The 20,787-nt window shown below is 59.2% G+C and overlaps 1 protein-coding gene across 1 annotated transcript in view; it reads right to left on the reverse strand.

The window, feature by feature from the left end:
* Positions 1–20,787, reverse strand: part of Adap1 (ArfGAP with dual PH domains 1) — a 40,211-nt gene continuing 19,424 nt past the window's right edge. Inside the window, exons 3-11 of the mRNA XM_013023483.1 lie at positions 17,648–17,739; positions 14,677–14,759; positions 6,070–6,182; positions 5,319–5,465; positions 2,564–2,647; positions 2,240–2,302; positions 1,673–1,744; positions 1,269–1,497; positions 1–1,135 (exon numbers count right to left, since the gene is read on the reverse strand). Of these exons, the coding sequence (XP_012878937.1) occupies positions 1,107–1,135; positions 1,269–1,497; positions 1,673–1,744; positions 2,240–2,302; positions 2,564–2,647; positions 5,319–5,465; positions 6,070–6,182; positions 14,677–14,759; positions 17,648–17,736 (909 nt within the window). The 5' untranslated portion in view covers positions 17,737–17,739 and the 3' untranslated portion in view covers positions 1–1,106. The remainder of the gene's footprint in view (positions 1,136–1,268; positions 1,498–1,672; positions 1,745–2,239; positions 2,303–2,563; positions 2,648–5,318; positions 5,466–6,069; positions 6,183–14,676; positions 14,760–17,647; positions 17,740–20,787) is intronic.

Raw genomic sequence — 20,787 nt, forward strand, 5'->3', positions numbered from 1 at the left:
TCCAGAGCCACACTTTATTCCAGGACGTGACACAGGGCAGCAGGACCCCCAACCTCAGCCTCCTCCCAGGCCCCCCTGGGCTGCCCACCGGTGCGCCCCTGCCCTGTCCAGCCCGCCAGGACCTGCCCTGCAGGGTCCCATGAGAGGGAAGCCCGGCCCAGGAAGGAGGTCAGGTAAGAAATAAATACAGGTGGCTCTCACTACTGGCCTGCCAGCAGCAAGCGGGAGGGGGGGGGAGGAAGGGGGGGGGAGGCTGCAGGGTCACCCCCGCCTGTGGTGTCCTCTTTGGGGGCTCTGGCCATTGTCCCCAAAGGATTTAATGACCACAGGGCCAGGGCAGAGGGCACCAGGAAGGGCTGAGCACCAAGCTGGGCACACAGATGCCCACAGCAGAGGAAGTGGCCACACCAGCCTCCCAGAACAGAGCAGCCTAGGCCCCGTGCACATTGCACAGCGCCTGATGGCACCTGGCGATCCCTGGCCAGGCCTTCCCTCAGGTGTTTTGGGAGCACGGAGGACCATGGGGCCATGAGGATCTGGGAATTCATTGTTCTGGAACCTGTCCCAGCAGTCCTGGCTGGTTAGGCAGAAGACGACCGAGTCTATTTTCCAGCCCCTGACCCATGTCCGACATACAGTAGGTGCTCAATAAATAATTGGGGAGGGGGGGGGGTGTTAGAGACATGCGGCAGGCCCCAAGGTGAGACCCTGGCCCACAGCCACCGCCGCCCACAGCCCAGCACGTGGTCCTGTCCTGAGGCCCAGGAGTCCCTTCAGGCTGGACTGGGGGCCTGGAGAGTTCAGGGAGCTGCCCCTGAGCTGTGGGAGCAGGTAGGGAGGGGTGCAGGGCGGCTGGGCATGAGCAGCAGCGTGAGGGGGTGGGGTCAGGCCAGGCCAAGGGCTGGGTCTGCCTGGGAAAGGTTCCAGAGCATCACGTCCCAGTGGCTGAGGCCCGACTCCACTTGGCCATGCCCAGACTGCCTGGAGGAGCGAGGCTGGAGGCTGGAGGCCAGAAGGCAGGAAGGCTGTTATGCCCTGTGGTCCAGAGCTGCCTTGTCAGCTGCGTCACTGTGAGTCCGGTGTCCTCGGGCCTCAGCTGTCTCGTGCTAGGGTTTATGCTTGAAGTGGGCTTCCACTAGAAACAGGAAGGAGTGTCCGTTCTGGTCCAGCTGGCTGTGAGGCCCACCCTCCCCCAAGAGGCTGTCCCCCCAGGGCGTGGCCAGCACAGGGCCTGGCCTGGGTGGGTGCCTGACCCTTCCCAAGCTCACCTGCATACTCCTGGGGCAGCATGGGCCGGTCCACCACCTTCTGGAAGGCCTCCACCCACTCCCTCTGGTCTGACTCAGTCTCACAGGTGAACAGGAACTTGCGATCCGGTGTGACGATGGTGATGCCGTGTGGCCAGTGGTGGCCCTGCGTGGATGGCGGGAGCCCCTCCAGCACCGTGTAGCCGCTCTCCTTGCTGCCGATGAAGACCTCCCCACGGGCGAAGGCGTCCTACGGGACAGGCGTGCTGCAGCGGGGCAGGGGTGCCCTCCCCTCCCCTGCCACCCGGCCCACCCACCCCTGCGGGAAGAGGACCAGGCCAGTCTTTGCTTAGAAGTGGCTGAGACCAGAAGCTTCCAAGCCTCTGTGGCCCCCAAGGAAGGTGGTGCCTGCCAGACCCTCTTACCAAGGGGTCTTTGAAGTACATGAGCCTCCGGTCATCCATGGTGAACCAGCGCTTCCGAAAGCCTTCCGTTTGCTGTAGGCCGGGGGCAAGGGGGGTGGGGGGGCAGTGACCATCTGACGCTGGCCAGATCGCCACAGCTCAGTCCCACAAGGGCATGGCCTCACCATCTCTTGATCATGTCTTTCTTGGCCCCCCTGGGCCCTGCTCTGCCCACCAGCCCACGGCAAGAGGCGCTTTAGCAGAGGCTGCGTCTGCGCCACCATGAGGGTAGGGACTTGGAGTGGGCCTGGCCCCCATCCCAGCCCCAGGCAGCAAGAACTACAGGGGTGGGGCTCCCCGATGACCCCGAGCTCAGGATGGCACAAAGGGCGCCAGGCCCAGGCCATTCAGAATGAGATGAGGCCCAGTGGCTCACTGGGCCCTGGGAAGGGGTGAGCCCCCAGCCTGAGGTCAGCAACCCCACCCCAGCCCTCCCCGGGCAACAGGTTACAAGAAAGGAAGCTAAGCTGGGGCAGGCCAGAAAGCTCGCCCATGTGCACACACACGTCCATGTGCACACACACCCACCTTGGGCCCTGTTTTCTCCATGTAGCCTTCCTTCAGGTAGTTCCGGGACAGCTTGGGCACCAGCTGGGCAGAACAGCAGAGTCGGGCCTGGCCCCGCCCTCAAGGCCCTCCACCTACCTGGCCCCGCCCACCTGGCCCCGCCCTCAAAGCCCTCCACCCTCAGGTTGGGCCCCACACCCCCAGGTATGGTAGGGGTGCTGTAGTCCTGCCAGACCTCGGGCTCAGGCCCGCCAGCTGCAATCTTTTCCGGGTCCCTACATGACTCTGGTCAGTCCCTGCCCACCACAGCAGCCTCCTCCCGTGGCCCCACCTGGCCCCACTCACATCAGCATCGCTGGCCCCTGGGAAGGCCACCTGTAAGTAGTGGAAGCGGGCGGCCCGCAGCGCGTTGAACCAATCCACGATCTCCTGGAAACCGAGGCTGGATGAGCAGAGTCGGGAGGGGCAGCCTGGGCGGTCCCTGCCCCGCCCCCCAGGACCAGCTGCTGGGTGGAGGCCAGAAGTGGCCAGGTACCCAGGGCAGAGATGGCAGGTGGGGGTGACACGCAGGGCCTGGGGCTGGAACTGGGGGTCTGGGCGCTGTCTTTGAGCTCTTTCACTCAAGCCTGGCGCTCTACCACTTGAGTCGCAGCACCACTTCTGACTTTTTGGTGGCTAACTGACCTTGAGTCTTACAGCCTTTTCTGCTGAGACTGACTTTGAACCCTGGTCCTCAGATCTCAGCCTCCTGAGTAGCTAGGATGACAGGCACGAGCCACCGGCGCCCGGCTCAGCTTCTCTCGTGCTAGGGGATCCCCGTGCTCCTATTTATGGGGGCTTGACATCCAGGCCTCCTCAGCCAGCTCACTGCCTGGAGCCCATGCGTCCTGCACAGGCCTCCCCATGACTACTGCTCTCTAAGGACCAGGGGCTCCCCACCCATCTGCTTGCCACTGCCCCCACAAAGCCTTTCCATGTGGGGGGTCTGAGCAGCCCTGTGTGCCACCCTGCCCGCCTCAGCCCCCGCCAGCAGCCTCCATCCTCAGGCTCCACCTCCTCGCCCAGCCCGGCCCCCTCTACCCACGTCCCGCCACACTGTCCATCTGTCCTCCAGGCGCCGCGCGTGCTGACCCTCCAGCGCCTCTGCTTTGGGCCTGGGCCTCAGTGCTGGCACTCCCCTGACTACAGGCTGCCTCCTGCCCTGCTCTGCGGCCTCTGCATTTCCCCCCCCCCCCGCCCCCGGACTCCAGCCACCACACCAGCCCTCTGGTCTGTCCTGCCCACTGCTCACGTGGGGCCTGGCACCCTCCCCCACCGCCCTGTGTCTCGACAGGACTCCCTTCCTTGCCTGACTCCCTGGCCTTGTTCTGCTTCCCAAACACATTCCACTTGCCCCAGGATCTTTGCACGTCCCCCAAGGCTCTAGCTCTGCCTCCCTGACTCTTATCAAAGTGGAGGGCCTAGCTCTTCCCAGGTCCATGTCAACAAGACCCCAACGCAGAGCAGAGCCTTGGTGAGTGGGGACAGCTCTGCCCCTCACTGGCAGCAAGCCCCAGCTTGCAGACACCCCTCTCAGGGCATGGGTAAACCAGGACCCACTAATGTGACCAGAGGGTTTTAGGGTTGGGGGGGGTAGGGTCAGTACTGGGGTTTGAACTCAGGGCTCGATGCTCGCCAGGCACCGCAGCTATTTTCAAGGTAGGGCCTCGGCCTGAGCTGCTGTCTCCCAGAGCCGCTGGGGATGGCAGGTAGGACCCACCACACACAATCTCTGTGCTCCCTCCTCAGCTGGGGCAACAGGCATGCACCACCACACCCACACACTGGTGGAGATGGAGTCTCACAAAGTCCTTTCTGCCTGGCTGGCCTCAAACAGCGATCCTCTGCTCTCTACCTCCCAAGTGGCTAGGATGACAGTCCTGAGCCCCTGGACCTGGTCTCTGAGGGATGTGCAGGGAACTGGGGCTGATGAGTGGACCTACAAGTGGGCAGGAGACGCCATGGCAGAGGGGTGGGCCGAGCTGCACGGTGCGCCACACCGCCCCTGTGGCAAGCCTGCCCTCTCCAGGAGGGAGAGAGGAGCCACAGCGTGCACCAGGCCACACCGAGTGCCGCCCCTCACTGCAGCACTGAGGCAGGTGCGTCTGTACTGGGCAGGCTGCTGGAGAGGTCACAGGATGAAAGCAAGTCTGCCAGAAGGAACGGGCACCTTCCCAGTGCACAGAGGCCTCAGAGGTGAGCATGAATGAGCAGGGGGTGGGCCAGAGGTGAGCATGAATGATCGGGGGTGGGCCAGGGGTGAGCATGAATGATCAGGGGGTGGGCCAGGCGTGGTGTGGCAGTGGAATGCTCACAGCAGGCCCTGAATCCTGCCTCCAGTGAACAGGTGCATGTACGCGTGTGCGTGCGCACACACGCACACACACACACACAATATTGTACATCTTGAAACAGATTCCCTGCTTGGAATGCTCCAAGAAGGACCTCTGCGAAATTAGAAGCCCAAGAGCAGGCTGGGAAGGTGGCCTAGTGGTAGAGCGCATGCCTAGCACGCATGAAGCCCTAGGTTCCATTCCTCAGCACCACATACATAGAAAAAGCCGGAAGTGGCGCTGTTGCTCAAGTGGTAGAGCACTAGCCTTGAGCACAGAGAGGCTCAGGGCGCAAGCCCTGAGTTCAAGCCCCAGGATTGGAGAAAGAGAGAGAAAGTGAGGGGGGGAGGGAGGGAGGAAAGGAAAGGAAAAAAAGGAAAGGAAAGGGAAAAGGGAAAGGGAAAGGGAAGGAAGAAACCCAAAAGCAGAAGACAGATCTTCAGCCAGGCACTGGTGGCTCATGCCTATAATCCCAGCCACTCAAGAAGCTGAGATCTGTGGTTCAAAGCCAGCTGGGCAGTAAACGCCCTGAGACTTCTCTCCAGTGAACCACCAGAAAATGAAGTGGCGCTGCTCCGTCTGGCAGGGCTATGGACCTGGGGCCAGCTGCGCCCACCACCACCCCTGCACCTCTGGGTGGGACCAACTTGGTGTGTGGGGCAGGCACCCAGCTGCAGGCTGAGTACAGGCCGGCCTCCACACACACTCCCCCCGACACACACCGCTACCTTCCCATCCTCATGGTAAATGAATATGTTCCGTGTGCTGTTGTCCTTCAGGTAGGTGACCTGCAGGCCGTGGGGGTGGCCGATCTTGGCTGGCTGGAAGGTGGCGTTCAAGTGCTCAATCTTCATGATGGCCTTTGGTTCCTTGGCCTATGAAGCAAGGTCCCACGTGAGCAGCATGCGGGGCTGGGGGGCCACTGTCTGCACCTGAGGGCTCTGGAGGCTGGCGGCACACACACCTGCTGTGCTGTGTAGCCTTGGACAAGTGACCTAACCTCTCTGAGCTTCCACATCCCGGCTGAGATCTGAGGTTTAAGGTTCAAAGCCAGCCCGGGCAGGAAGGTCCCTGGGACTCTTATCTTCAATTAGACACCAGAAAACCAGAAGTAGAGCTGTGGCTCATGTGGTAGAGTGCCAGCCTTAAGCAAAAAAGCTCAGGAACAGCACCCAGGCCCTGACTTTAAGTCCAAGTACTGACATTAAAAAAAAAAACAAAAATGATAAAATCCAGAGTAACTGTGGCCAGGCTGAAGGGCAGGAGGTGCCAGCACTTCCCAGGTCCCATTACAGGCCAGAGGCGGCCATGTTCCCCCTGGGGTGTCCTCGGGGGTGCCCCTCCAGTGTGTGCCCACCAGGTGGTGTCTTCATCGGCCCTGAGTCAGGGCCAGCGGGGCGGGACACCCAGGCCTGGGACCCTCACGTGGGAAGCACACCCCCCGCTCAGGCGCCCCCCCCCCCCGCTCCGGGTGCTTACATCGTTCTTGTTGAAGTACTTCAGGGCCCCCTCTCGCTCTGTCAGCACAAACTTCCGGCTTAAAAACTGCCCGTTGTCCCGGCCACGCTTCCACAGAAAGCCCTCGCGGTACCCTGGGGGGGGGGGGAGAGCACAGTCACCTGAGCCCCGCCACGGGGGGGCATGGAAGTGGGTCCCATCCCCAGAGACCGCCACCCTGAGCAGAGGTGTGCAGTGCCACCTGGCCAGAACCCACGGGTCAGAGGGCTCACATCGCTCTGCCCAAGGCTCAGCACGGCCCTGTGCACACAGCCGCAGGGGCCCTGCGGAGCTGAGGGACCTCGGGGTGGGTGATGACAGGGGCAGCGGGGGACCCCAGGCCACGGACAGGAGAGGGGGGACCATGCGGAGACACAAGACCCACGGCGCCTGGCCGAGCAACACCTGAGCCCCCAGACGGGGCAGCGTGGAGCCCGGGGCCCGCCCCGCCTGCGCCTGGCCTCACATCTGGGGGCTGCTGTGGTGCACTGACCCCAGAACTCAGCCGATGTGCATTCTGAGCCTCTGCAGCTCCAATGCAACCCCGTGTCCCTCCCCCCACCCCCTGTTATAGCCTTGACCCTGCCCATCCCCCACCCTTCTGCCTGTTTGGACTTCTTTTATATGTTCCAGCCCTGGAACTTGAACTCAAGGCCTGGCCGCTGTCCCTGAGCTTTTTCACTCATGTTGGCACACTACCACTTGAACCACGGCTCCACTTACGACTCTTTACCGGTTAACTGGAGCTCAGAGTCTACCTAGGCTGGCTTTTGACCCTTACAGCTCAGCATCTTGAGTAGTTAGGGTTACAGGTGTGCACTATGGTGCCCGTCTTTGGACTTTATAGAATCACACGGTGGGTCCTAGCTGGGGGGGGGGGGATTTGGAAACACAGCTGTTGGGGGAGCATGGCGCAGGACCCACAGGTCGGGCCAGCTCAGATCTCACATGCTGCTGCCCAGCCTGAACCCCAAGCTCCCCTCAGAGGCTCGGCAACCCCAGGTGGCCAGAGACAAAACAGCCAGCTGGCACCGCTGGGGCCTATCTGTCAGCCTGTCTTGGGCCTGCCGGGCCAGCCTATTCCCTCCTCAATAGAGCCCACCGATGATGTACTGTGTCCCCAACATGGCAGGAATGGGGCTACACAAGTCCCCTGCTCTCAGCTCATGCAAAGTCACTTGGGATGTTTGCTGACTGGCTAATCAAGCATCGAGGCCGGCAAGTCTATTTGGTTCCCACTTTCAGGATCACCACCCAGCTTTCCAGGCTGGGCACTTGAACAGACGAGTGTAGTATCTACAAGTGCCCGGGGCAGGGCAGTGGGCTAGGGAGCAGCCATATCCCAGCCTGGCAATGACCCTCCCTCCAATCACAGTGCCCCAGGAGTGCCTTACAGACATGACTTCATTTATGCCCAGACCAAAAGAAAACCACAGATGGGTGGCAATGGCTCACGCCTGTAATCCTAGCTACTCAGGAGGCTGAGATCTGAGGATCGCGGTTTGAAGCCAGCCCAGGCAGGAAAGGCCAGGAGACTCATCTCCAATTAACCACCAGAAAACCAGAAGTGGTACTGTGGCTCAAAGTACCAGAGCGCCAGCTTTGAACTAAAGAGCTCATGGACAGTGCTCAGGCCCTGAGTTCAAGCCCCAAGAACAACCAACAACAACAAAAAAAAAGAAAGAAAGAAAGAAAAAAGAAAAAAACATATCCTGAAAAACAGGGCCGGGGCCTGGGAGGCTGAGCTGGGCAGGGCTGGACCAGCAGGTGCCCAGAGGCAGAAAAGCAGCTTCTACCCTGCAGTTCCAACTGTGTCCAGCAGGTGGCAGCAGAGACCCAAGAGCCAGGCTGCTTGGGCGTGGCTGCCTCCCTGCACCCAGTCGGTGTCAGGACTCTGCCCGGGTGGGTGGCTCTGGGTGCTCCCAGCCAGATACAAGTCCTGGGCACAGGGCACAGGGCACAGAAAGGTGTCAGTGCCCTGTCTGGATTCTCAGGCAGCAAGACGCCACGAAGCCTAATTTGAGGCACATGACAAGCGATATTTTGGGATGGGGACAGGATTCCTAGCCAGGGCGGGCACCTCTCTGAAAGCCTCCATTTTCCCTGTGGTGACATAGGAAGGGGGAGGCCACCTGTCACCCACAGCCAGCAGCACGGCCTGTGCGGCCGCAGGCTGCAGGACCCATTCCCACACGCCGGACTCTGCATTGATTAGACACCTCTGGTTCGCAAGGCCCAGGAACCCGGGCTGAGGAGCTGGGGTGGGACTTCCTCCTCCGGAGGTTGAAAAACAATCCTTAGGAAAATGAAGACTATGCTCTGGGAGCACTCTGTGTCCTTCAGGACCGAGGCTGGCCTGGAATCACAGCAAGCTAAACAGAAGCGCCGGTCCCCACCTGAGCAGGGACACAGCGGTCGCTCTGCAACACACGTTGGTGGATATTTCAGGTTGTTTTTGGTGATACTGGGGTTTGAACTCAGGACAGGCACTCCATCACTTGCGCCAAACCCCAGACCTTTTCATTTGCTTTTCAGCCAGGGGCTCAGGTGCTCTTGCCTGGGCTGGACTTGAACATGTGATTCTCCTGCCTTTGCCTCCTAAAGGTTGGGATTACAAGCATGCACAGCTCATCTGGCTGTTGCAGGCTGGGGATTTCTTTCTCTGTGTGCGAGACCACACAGAGACCAAAAGAGATGGAGACAGATAAGAAGACCGAGATAGACAAAGACAGAGAGAGTGTACTGGGGATTCAACTCAAGAGCCTTAAGTTGACACTTACGTTTTGTTTGTTTTTGTTTTTGGCTTTGTGCAAGGCTGGAGCTCTACTACTTGAGCCACAGCGCCACTTTTGCTCCTTAACTGAAGGTAAGAGGTTCATGCACATTCCCACCCCGGCTGACTCTGAACCTTGATCCTCAGATCTCAGCCCCCTAAGTAGTTAGGATTACAGGCGTGAGCCACCAGTGTCAATCTTACTGTTGGTTTCTTACCACGTTAAACTCATACTCTCTGTGACCAGAGAGGCATGGGGCTGTAGAAGGGACCCCACGCTCATGAGAGGTGCACATGAAGGCTTCTGGCCATATCATCATAACCACAGACTGCAAACAATTCCATCACCCTCCGCTGAAGGGCAGGTAACAAATCATGTCACCCTTTGCCAGGAAGACCACTCTGCCCTCTGCAGATGGCTGGGGGTCCGGCATAGGCCGCAAGTCTCCCAGGCAAGCTGACAGAGAGAAGTCAGATTCCCAGTGCACACAGCAGAATCTTCAAGTGATGTGTTTCTACATTTGTCATAGCTCTGTACTCAAAATAGGACATGCAAAGTTTATGCAAATTATGCAGCATGTACATAAATTGTAGGGTTTTTTTTTTTAAATCAGGGCAGGTAACTCTGCGGCCGCCTCTGAGGAGGAGGCTTGGCCTGGTGTGGGTGAGTTGGGAGTTCTGCGCTCAGGGTCACTGTAAGCCCTTCAGAGTAAAAGGTGGGCCCCACCTGCCCCTCGCCTCTCCCTGGGGTGTTGACCCATGGAGGGGTGCTGTTCCTGCCCCTCCTAAGTGATCGCTAGTGGCAGCCTGGGAGGACCAGCCACGCTGGACCTGCCCAGGGCTCTGCTGCCTCTGCCCACTGCCTAGGCCACCCAGGCTCTGTCTGCCAGTCCCTGCGGGGTGGTCACCAGGCTCAGGACCAGCTCCCGTGTGAGCAGGGGCCCAGGGGCCCTGCCGCCTGCCTGCCTGCTGGGTCTCACAGCAATAGAGAAGCCAGCAGGGAGAGAAGCAAAGTTAAGTCAGGGAGACCCTCCTCAGAGGGGGCCTTCTCCCTCCAGCCCTCCTTCCTGCCCATTCCCAGGCCACCGTGGGAACAGCTCCCACCTCTCCTCTCACACAGCCTGAAAGTGAGGCTGGGGTCCTGTTCCCGCAAAGCCCCACCCACTTCCCACCAAGCTCCATCCACTCCCCATAAACCCTACCCTTCCCAGGCCACTCCCACTCAGTACCACCCACCTCCAAAGCCCCACAAACTCCTAGAGCTCTGCACCAATCGTGATTCTCTCCAGTGCTGGACCCCATGTTGACCCCTCCCCATTGGTAGGAAAACTAAGGAGGGGACAGGGCTTGGCCACTCAGGAGCCCAGCCCCGCCCCTCCCACACTGCCCCGTGGCATCCAGGACAAAGGTCAGGAGAGGCAGCAGCCCCTGGATGCCCCTGCCTGGCACAACCAGGCACCCCAAGAGGGCCCTGTCCCTGGGAGGAAAGGCGGGGACAGGGCCCTCTCTGGAGGGACCCTGGTGCCAAGCCTTGGGTCCCCGGACAACAGCGACCATTGTCTGGACCCCCATGAAAGGCAGCTATTGAGCACTGACTGGGGGCGGGCTGGGCCTGGGGGCGGAGTCGGGCTGGGGTTACAAGGTCAACCCCACAGCAAGGTCACGGGGGAAAGCAGGTGCAAGGATGCACCCACGGTACCCCATATCCCCAAGTCTGGGGGAGGGGGCTCAGGCACTTCCTGCCAACCTGTGACATGGGCAGGGGTGAGCCCTATGGCGGGGCGGGAGATGGGCAGGGTCCCCACATGCTCCATTCCTGTCCCAGGACATCAAGATGCGGCAGGGCTGCTCGCTGCCCCTTAGGGACTCACGTGGTACCCAGGACGAGAGGTGCAGGCGTCTGGATCCTTAGGCCCACAGTGAGGTCCAAGTCTCCCAGAGATCTGCCTGCCTCCAGAGGCCGCTTCCTCAACCCCCCAGAAGTCTGGGCCAGGAAGGTGCTGGAGGGGCCGCCGGCCTGGGTGTGGGTCCCGTTCCCAGTTCCCAGCAGCGTCTGGCAGAGGGCAGGGTAGCACTGTGGTGGGAACTCCCAATCAGGACTCCCAGCTCCTGCCTGATCCTCAGCCACGGGCTTTCCCCCACCCCTGGCTGTGCCGGTCCCCCAGAAACTGACCCTAGTGCAAACCCAGTGTGGTGGATGCCAGCCCCGAGCCTGGGCCTCTACCCCCCCCCACAGGATGTCTCCCCATCCTGACTCGCTCAGGTGTTTTGGTTTTGACGGCACTGCGGCTGGCACCCAGGGCCACACACATGCTGGGCAAGGGATCTGCCATTATGTTACACCGAGATGGGCTGGCTTCACATTCAAAGACGTCCCCCTCCCACTCCTGACCAGCTGGGATTACAGGTGTGCACAGCCACACCATGCACTAGCATGGACACGTGGAGCTTCGCTTCACTCTGGTTACAGCCTCACCAAACTTGCCCCCTTACGTTTTCCTGCCAGGCTGTCAGGAACCCCTGGGGCCTGGTGCCCATGTCTGTACTAGGCCACCACCATAGCTGGGACAGATGAAGCTCTGAGCAGTGACCGGGTCCAGGCGTGCCAGCCATGGCGAAGGGCTGTGCACCCGGCCCTGCGTGGCAGGCGTGGCCACCCTGTGGCCTTGTCCCGCAGCCCCGGGAGGGGACCTGCAGTTCCGGACTCAGCGCGGGCAGGCCTGAGGCATGGTGCTGCATAGCCCAAGCCTCACCTCCTTCTCTGCAGGCGGCGGGGTCTTTCCCAAGCCCCGGATTTCCCCTTTCTCCACCCAGGACTTCTGCATTTCTGACTTCGCAGGGACAGGAGGGGGTGGGGCGTGCCACGCTTGTGAGAAAGTGGTGTGGAAGGTGGCGGGAAGTTCCAGGAATCCCCTGGGCATTTGTCTGTCTGTCTGTCTGTCCTCTGCGCGTGGGGGGAAGGGTGTGAGTTGTCGCGCTGCCTGGGAGGACTGGCAGCAGAGCGGGCATCTCAGGGACCAGGCCCCCGGGGGCGCCCTGTGGTCTCCCTGACACCCGCCCACCAGGCCCCACTTAGCCTTGAGGTGCTGGGTAGGAGGGGGCTGCAGGAGGCAGGAGGCTGGAGGCCCAGGACCCCACTGATGGCCAGGGCAGGTGGAGAAAGGCAGGAGGGGACACCCAGGCCTGGCCTCGAACCCCTGGCTGGATGTGAGGCCCTCCTGCCTCCGCAGTGGCGGGTGGCTGTGTGCTGAGCTGGGCTGCAAGCTGGCCGGTGCCAGCCCTGCTGAAGCAGCACAGGTCCTGTGCCCTCCTCTGACGCCATCATGTCCCCGGTGGACCCAGGACCTCACATTCCAGGAGCACACAATCCACACCTAACCCCTTACGTTTGCTCCCCCACCCCACCCCCAGACCAGGTTTTGAACTCAGATCCTCATGCTCACTTGCTCAACTTGGCTTGGTTGGCTGGCACTCTGCCATGTGAGCCACTCCAGCCTCACTTGTTTTGGTGGCTGTTTTGAAAAAGAGTCTCACAGACTTTTCTGACCTGGATGGCCTCCAATGATAAGGCTCTAGATCTCAGCCTCCTGAGTAATTAGGATTAGAGGTGAGGGCTACTGTGTCTGCCCTTCCTTCCTTCTTTCTTTCTTTCTTTCCTTCTTTCCTTCTTTCTTTCTTAGCTATATAGTCCAGCTGGCCTCAAACTTGCAATCCTAGCTGAGCGCCCTAAGCCTAGCTACTAAGGACAATGAGATCTGAGGATCACAGTTCAAACCCAGCCTGGGCAGAAAAGTCCATGCAACTCTTATCTCCAATAAACCACCAGAAAACCAGAAGTGGCGCTGTGGCTCAAGTGGTAAAGCGCTCCCTTGAGCTGAAGAGCTGAGGGACAGCGCCCAGGCCTGGAGGTCAAGCCCCACAACCAACAACAACAACAACAACAACAAACAACTTGTAATCCTCTTGCCTCTGCTTGCCAAGTGCTGGAATTTCAGCTGCACAGTGACCACCACAAGATTCCGAGGGGCTGCTTGGCTTCGTGGTGTCCACACCAGGAGCCCTGCTTGTGACTTGGGACATACACAGAGTCCCAGCACACCTGCAGGCTCCCTCCCTCCAGCGGGCTCAGTGGGCTCTCTCTCCCATGGCTCGTTCCTTCCTCCCCTCAAACCCATCAAGGTCCCTAGGTGAGGAGGGGGGCAGGGTCGGAGGAGGGAGTCCATCTCCAAATCAGAGCTTGGCCTCTGGGTGGGGCTGCTCCTGCTCCCAGGGGCATGTGTGGACTGTCCTGGGTGACCAGGGGCCACCTCCCCTGGGAGGGGCGTAAGCAGGTGGGGTCCTCATGGGCTCTGTCTGCCTCGGCCCGCCCTGTGTCTTCTCTCCATGGGCTCTGTCTGCCTCGGCCCGCCCTGTGTCTTCTCTCCAGCAGGCGGGGCCATGTCCTCAGGAGTCGCAATTCTTCCATTTTTGGCTTTTCAGGGTTTTGAGACAAGGTCTTGCTGTGTACCCCAGAATGGCTTCAAGCCTGGGATTCCCCTGCCTCTGCTCTACTCAGTGCTATCAGCCCTACTCAGTGCCGGGCTTACAGGCATGGGCTACCTCACTCAGTTTGGAAATACAGTTTGGAAGGGTGAGGCGCTTGATGTTTCACCCATTCATATCATGTGTTCCAGAACATTCCATCACTCCTAAAGGGAGCCCTGCCACTGAGAGCAGATACCCCCTCTCCCAGCTGCTCTTCTGCTGGCCCCTGGAGCTGCTCACGGTGGGCTTTTCTACACACAGAATCCTGTTGCACATGGCTTTGGGTGCTGGGTCCAAGTGCCCCATCGTGGTGAGTGGCAGTGCCAGGCTCCTGGTGGCCGTGGGCAGGTCTTCCAGGGACCTCCGTGGGCTCGGTGCCCTGTCTCCATCCTCTTGCTGGGACACTGGGGAGCAGAGCTGCTGAGTGGCTTGGCAGTTTCCTGTCCTTCACGCGAGGGGGACCCAGGGCTTGGCTGGCAGTGGACCGTGCCAGAGGCCCCAACACAGGGCCAGGGGTGGGGGGCTCCCCTTTCCCCTGCAGGGCGGGGCACGGCGCAGTCATCACAGGTTGCTGAGGAAGGAGTCTAAGGCTAGACCCTGTGCAAGGCTGAGGAAGCCAGAGGCTCCCGGACGGTCCCCAGCATCTGCGCTGGCCCAGGCCTGAGCTCCAAGGGGCAGGATGCCCATGGGGACAGTGGCTATGGGGGCTCAGAGCCCAGAGACCCAGCAAAGGTCCCAGGGGTCCTGCTTTGGGAGGTCTCCTGCAGAGAGCAAGGATCCCCCTGGCCCCTAGATCCAAAGCCACCACACACAGGACACGTGGACAGGAGAAATCCCAGCCCGCCTTAGCCCCAGTCCCACACAGGGCACCCCGATTTTGTTCTTGGGAAACACTGGGGTTCGAACCCAAGGCTTGCTAGGGAAGGTGCTCTACTATTGAGCAGCACTCCCAGCCCTACCCGGATTTTAAAGGAGACACAGATATGAACAGAGGAGTGGAGGAGGGCTGGGGCTGGGGTGACTCTCTGGGACCCTGGCGATCCGCAAAGCTTCAGCACGCACAGGGAGTTGACAGCACTCAGCTGGCCGGGGCCGGGGGAAGGGGGGGGTGTTGGCGCAGCCCGGAGTCCTCTCTCCTGTGTGGGTGCAGGACCTCACAGGCCCCCCGAAGGCCTCAGCCCGGGGGCTCCACAGACCCCAAACGCCACCAAGAAACTCAGAAAAAAAAAACATGGATGAAGCAGAGAGTTAGTGAGGGCCGGAGCCCGGCGGGCGGCGGGCGGGCGGCTCACCTGCAGAGTACGGCTCCTGCTTCTCGGGCTGGATGAACTCCTGTCTCTCATACTTGGCGCGGATCCACTGCTCCCGGAGGAGTCTGGGGGAGAGGGGGAGACTCAGGAGGGTGCTCCCTCATGCAGCCCCTGCCTCTGGGGGCACAGACACTCAGCACTCAGCACAAGGGGCTGCCCAGCTCCCGGCCAGCAGGTGGGCATTTGATCTCCCCACCTTGGCCTCCACTCGGTCAGCGTACCCTGCTGCACCCCCCTCCCCAGTCCCCTGGTCTCTCAGGGCCTCCAGCCAGGTGGATGGGTGGGCACCAAGCCCCATTGGTCGCCCCCACCTCCCCCCCCCACCTCTAGCCTGTGGCTACCTGCACACCCACTTGGGACTTCCTCATGGCTGGGCTGCCCAGCCCACCTACAGCGGCTCTCAGCACTGGGGACACTGCACACCGCACCCCTGTCTGGACCGGCACCCATCCCCTGTGGGCTGAGCCCATGTTGCAGCCCTCCCAGGAGCATGGCTGGCCAAGTCCTCACTCCTGCCCACTTCCTCCAGCCTGCCAAGCTGTTTCTGTTTCTGTGCCAGTCCTAGGCTTGAACTCAGGACCTAGGCACTGACTCTAAGCTTCATCCTCAAGGCTAGAGCTCTACCACTTGAGCCATAGCTCCACTTCTGGCTTTGGGGTGGTGAATTGCCCAGGCTGCTTTTGAACTGCCATCCTCAGCTCTCAGCCTCCTGAGTAGCTAGGATGACAGGCAGGAACCACTGGCTCCAACTTGTTGGTGTTTTTTTGGTGTGTTTTGTTTTTGTCGGTTGTAGGGCTTGAACTCTGGGCCTGGGCACTGTCCCTCAGCTCTTTAGCTCAAAGCTAGGTTTCTACTATTTGAGCCACAGCACCATGTCTGGTTTTCTGGTGGTTAATTGGAGATAAGAGTCTCATGGAGGGGCTGGGAAGGTGGCTCAGTGGTAGAGTGCTTGCCTCCTATGCATGAGGTCCTGGGTTCAATTCCCTCAGCACCACATACACAGAAAAAGTCAGAAGTGGTACTGTGGCTCAAGTAGAGCTCTAGCCTTGAGCTTAAGAGCTGAGGAACAGTATGCAGGCCCAGAGTTCAAGCCCTACGACTGATTAAAAAAAAAAAAAAAAGGAGTCTCATGTACTTTCCTGCCCGGGCTGGCATTGAACTGTGATCCTCAGATCTCAGCCTCCTGAGTAGCTAGGATTACAGGTGTGAGCCACTGGTGCCGGCTGTTGGGTTTTTTTGAGGTGGAGATCTGGCCTGGCTCCCCATGCCTCAGCCGCCCCCAGGGCCTCTGGGCATCTTCAGGGCACAGCACCTAACCAGAAGAGGACATCACTGACCGGGGCCCGCCCCAGGGTCACAGCGCCCCACTTGCCCCATGTTGTCCTGTTCGGGTCCATGCAGACCCCGACATATTGTCCTTTCCTGGACACTGTCCCCCAGGCCATGGTGCTGGGGCCCAAAGGGCAATGTTCACTGGCCCCCAGCACCCCGCAGCGCTGACTCCCACGCATCCCCCAACACTGCACACCCATCATTGGATAGCTGCTTGGGGTGGGGGTGGGGGGCTCCCTTGCCCTCCCCCCCCCACAGACACACACAGGGTGTCAGTGCCAGGGGACCAGTCCCTCCGCGGTGGCCAGGCCGCTCAGGTGGGGAAACACTCTCAGTTCTCATGCAAAATGGCCCAACCACAGAGCCTGGGCTGGCCAGGGACCAAGTAAGCCTCAAAATAACTGTGCTGAGCCCTGACTCATAGCGAGAGCCGCGAGGGCGGGGCCGCGCCTCAGAGGCGCGCGGGGCAGACAGCGACAGCGCGCAGCTTCTGGTCTCAGCCAGGCTCCAGGGAGGCCCCAAACCTCCTGCCTGGTGCCGGGAGCCTGGCACTGTATGCCAGCCAGGGGGTGACAAGTTCACACGCACAGCACAGCAGAAACCCTGTCACCCGCGGCCAGCACACACGTCACCCTCCCTGCCACAGGCCCCCAATGGGCTCCGCACCGCCCCCTCCTGCTCTCAGCCTCTTCCCCTCCCCTCCACCTCCTCTCCCGCTCCCCCTCTTCTTTCTCCTTTCCCTCCTCCCTTCTCTTTCTTCTCCCTCTCCTCTTCCTCTTCCCTCTTCCTCCTCCTCCTCCCTCCCCTCCCCCCTCTTCATTCTTCTCCCCCTTCCTTCCCCTCATCCTCCCCCTCCCCACCCACTTCCCCCTTCCTCTCCTCCTCTCTGTCAAACCCCCGCCCCCCCCCCGCCCCAGCCAGCATCCACATCCTGGGGACCCCACACCCCCCAGCTTGGATGGGGCCCGGGTGGGCCATGCCAGTGACCTCGTCTCTGGTTCCAGAGGGCTCCTGGGTGGGGTCCAGGGGAGTTTGGTTCACAAAATGAGTCACCCCAAAGAAATGCTGAATAAGTAAGAGGCTGGGTAGGGTCTAGGTGTGTGGGGACTGAGGGCAGGGGCTAGGGTCAGCCCTGGAGTATGGGGGTTGAGCAAGAAGAAGGGCTGGGTTTCACCCCATTTCTAAGAAAGGGAAACTTCGGTGCTGTTCCAGGCCCTTGAGTTAGACCTCACTGAGCCCATGGCTGAGCAGATGGGAAACTGAGGCTCAGAGGGCAGGTCAGCATGCAGGACCCTAGACAGCTTTGTCCCTTCTGTATCTGGAACCTTCCCATCCAGGTCTAGCAGCTTTTCTTGGCCACTGGGAGCCTCTGGGGGGACCCAAGGGCCACCTGAGACACCCCCCCCAAAGAAAGGCCCTGCCCCGCACATCCGCACACCGTGTCCCTGGAGTTCTGTCTGCTCTCTGGCTATCCAGCTGCAGGGAACCAGTCCAAGAAATGCCACGGTGGAGGGGGCATGGGCCTTCCTTCCCGGGGACCAGCATGACTGCCTGTCCCCAAGTCCTGTCCCCTCCCCCGCCCTGCCCCCTCCCCCACACCCCTGACAGCCCCTCCACTCACGGGCAGTCGGACAGTGTGGGCCGGTAGTAGAAGGGTGGCACTTTGGACTCGAACGTAGCTTTGGCAGCTTCATTCCCATGGGAGGCCATGAACTGCGGAGAAGGGGGACAGGGTCAGAGTGCTGGGAGCCCCAATCTAGGGACAGGGCAGGAGCTGGATGAGCCAGCCCCCCCCCCCCCCGCAGGATCTCAGCAACACTGGCCCCAAGTGAGCAGGAAGGGACTCGCATGACAGAAACACACTAAAGTCCTGAGCCAAGCATGGTGACACTGCCTATAATCCCAGCACTTGGAGGGGAAGACTCAAGAGTGTGAAGCCAACCTGGGCAAAAGTAAGGCAGGAGGGAGGGAGAGGAAGACAGAAAGCAGAAAGGAGGGAGACGGATGAAGGGAGGGAAGGAAGGAAGGAGAGGGAGCAAGGGAGGAAGGGAGAGAGGGAAGGAAAAAGGAAAAAGAGTCTCACAAGGGAGCCTCCAAGGCATGGAGCTCTGCCCAACACGTGCTGTCATTTTTGTTGTGGTTGTTGTTAGTCACAGGGCTTGAATTCAGAGCCTGGGCGCTGTTCCTGAGTATTTTTTCGCTCAAGGAGAGCGCTCTACCACTTTGAGCCACGGGCCACTTCCATTTTTCTGGTAGTTAACTGGAGATAAGAGTCTCACAGAACAGGGTGCCCGTGGCTCATGCCTGTAATCCTGTACTCAGCATGGGCACAAACAGGGGTGGCTACAAACGTGTGGCACCCAGGGCAATGTGCCAAACAGAAGGGGCTTTGTGCTGTGGGGCTCCATCCACAGGAAACGCTCAGAACCAGCAAGTGTGGACACAGGAATCTAATCTCTGTTGCTTAGGAGTGCTGTAGCGGGGAGAAAAGCACTCTGATGTTAAGAGTGTGCTGAGGGCTTCTCCGAGGCCACCCCTAAACTACAGGCCTGTCCACGAGGCAGGGTGCACAGTGTGGTATGTAAATAATATCTTAATTTAAAAAAAAAAACAGGCCTGGGAGTGTGGCTTGGTGATAGAGTGCTGGCCTAGCACACATGAAGCCCTGGGTTCAATTCCTCAGTACCACATACACAGAAAAACAAAACAAAACAAAGCTCAGAAGTGGTACAGTGGTAGTGTTAGCCTTGAGCAAAAGAAGCTCAGGGATAGTGCCCAGGCTCTGAATTCAAGCCCCAGGACTGGCACATGCGCGTGCGCGTGCGTGCGCGCATGCACACACACACACACACACACACACACGCACACACACACACGCACACGCACACACCCTCCAAGCTGGATGCCAGCAGTCACGCCTGTAATCCTAGCTACTCAGGAGGCTGAGATCTGAGGATCATGGTTTGAAGCCAGCCTGGGCAGGAAAGTCTGTGAGACTCTTATCTCCAGTTAACCACCAGAAAAAAGAAAGGGGTACTGTGGCTCAAAGTGGTAGAGTGCTAGCCTTGAGTGAAAAAAATCTCAGGGACAGCGCCCAGGCCCTGAGTTCAAGCCCATCGATCAAAAGAAAAAAAAAAACAAACGAACTCCTTTTCTGGTATGAGTACTCTATAAGTGCTGAAACCACAAAAGAAAGGGTAGCTTGGTTTGACTAGGCCAACGTAAAAAAAAATTCCACAGTAAAAACCATCACGAATGAGCAAAGCCAAAAGCCAGCTTAGAAAAACCCTTTTCCAGGAACTTCTCAGAGGGTGACTTTCCTTGACATGACAAGAAACCAGATACATGCAAGCAGTACTCTTGACAGAAAAGCCAGAAAGGGTATGAAGAGATGGCCATGCTAAGAAGATATTATGGGGTCTAACACCTGTCACACAAAGCTCCCTTCCACCAGAGAGCAGGAAATTCCAAATTCAGATCAAGAAAACCCTCTCCTATCAGATCTGCAAAGGGCGGGGGGGGGGGGGAAGGGTGGCAAGCAGCTATAGCAGCTACTGCCAAGCCAAGCTGAATAGCCTTTGACCTTCCACCTCCACCTCCAGGAATTCAGGCCACCACAAAGCTCTTACATGCACAAATAAAACACAATGAGGTGGTTCACTGGCCCTGTGGCCACAGCAGGAAAAGATCAGAAACCAAGCCCAGTCTGGTAGTGCATGCCTGTAATCCCAGCTACTCAGAGGGAAGAGGCAGGAAGATCATGGTCCAAGGCAAACCCTGAGCCAAAGCTGAAGATCTACCTGCAAAGTAGCCTGTGTGAGGACATGAATTCAAACCTCAGCACCATCAAAAACCACCAGAACAAAATGGCAGCAACCCAAGCATCCATCCTGAGGGAACTGGACAAAGATATTGTGATCCATTTGCTTCAGGCTTTTAGCAGGACACAGGCTGGGGAGACAGTCTTCTGGGTGGGTGAAAGCTGTACAGGCAAGGGACAACTCTAAGAAAAATGCACACCCCCTTCCTGAGAGTGGGAATGGAACACTGGTGGCTCATGCCTGTCATCCGAGCTACTCAGAAGGCTGAAATCTGAGGATCATAGTTCCAAGCCAGTCTGGGCAGGAAAGCATGTGAGACTCTTATCTCCATCTAACTACCAAAAAGCCAAAGTGGAGCTGTGGCTCAAGTGGTAGGCTGCTAGCCTTGAGCAAAATAGCTCAGGGATACCACCTAGGCCCTGAGTTCAAGCCCCAGCATGCACACACACACACTCACTCAACACACACACACAAGAACATAGGACAAGCAAGGTGTGAAGACCACACCTGTGATTCCAGTTCTTGGAAGCTCAGGAGGAGGACAAGAATTGAAGGCCAGCCTGAGCCACATAGGGAGGCCTAATCACAACAAATATATAAGAATTTAGAAAGATGTCAGGGGGCAACATTGAAAAGTACAACCCGCTGGGCACCAGTGGCTCATGCCTGTAATCCTAGCTACTTAGGAGACTGAGATCTAAGAATTGTGGTTCAAAGCCAGCCCAGGCATGGAGGTCCATGAGATTCTTTTATCTCCAATAAACCACCAGAAAACTGGAAGTGGCACTGTGGCTCTACCATTTGAGAGCGCTCACCTCGAGCTGAAGAGCTGAGAGACAGCGCCCAGGCCCAGAGTTCAAGCCCCATGACCAACAAAAAGAAAAAAAAAAAAGAGGGCTGGGAAGGTGGCTAAGCGGTAGAGCGCTTGCCTTGCATGCAT

The sequence above is a fragment of the Dipodomys ordii genome, unplaced genomic scaffold (genome assembly GCF_000151885.1).
Source record: "Dipodomys ordii isolate 6190 unplaced genomic scaffold, Dord_2.0 Scaffold68, whole genome shotgun sequence".
In the NCBI taxonomy this organism is placed as follows: domain Eukaryota; kingdom Metazoa; phylum Chordata; class Mammalia; order Rodentia; family Heteromyidae; genus Dipodomys; species Dipodomys ordii.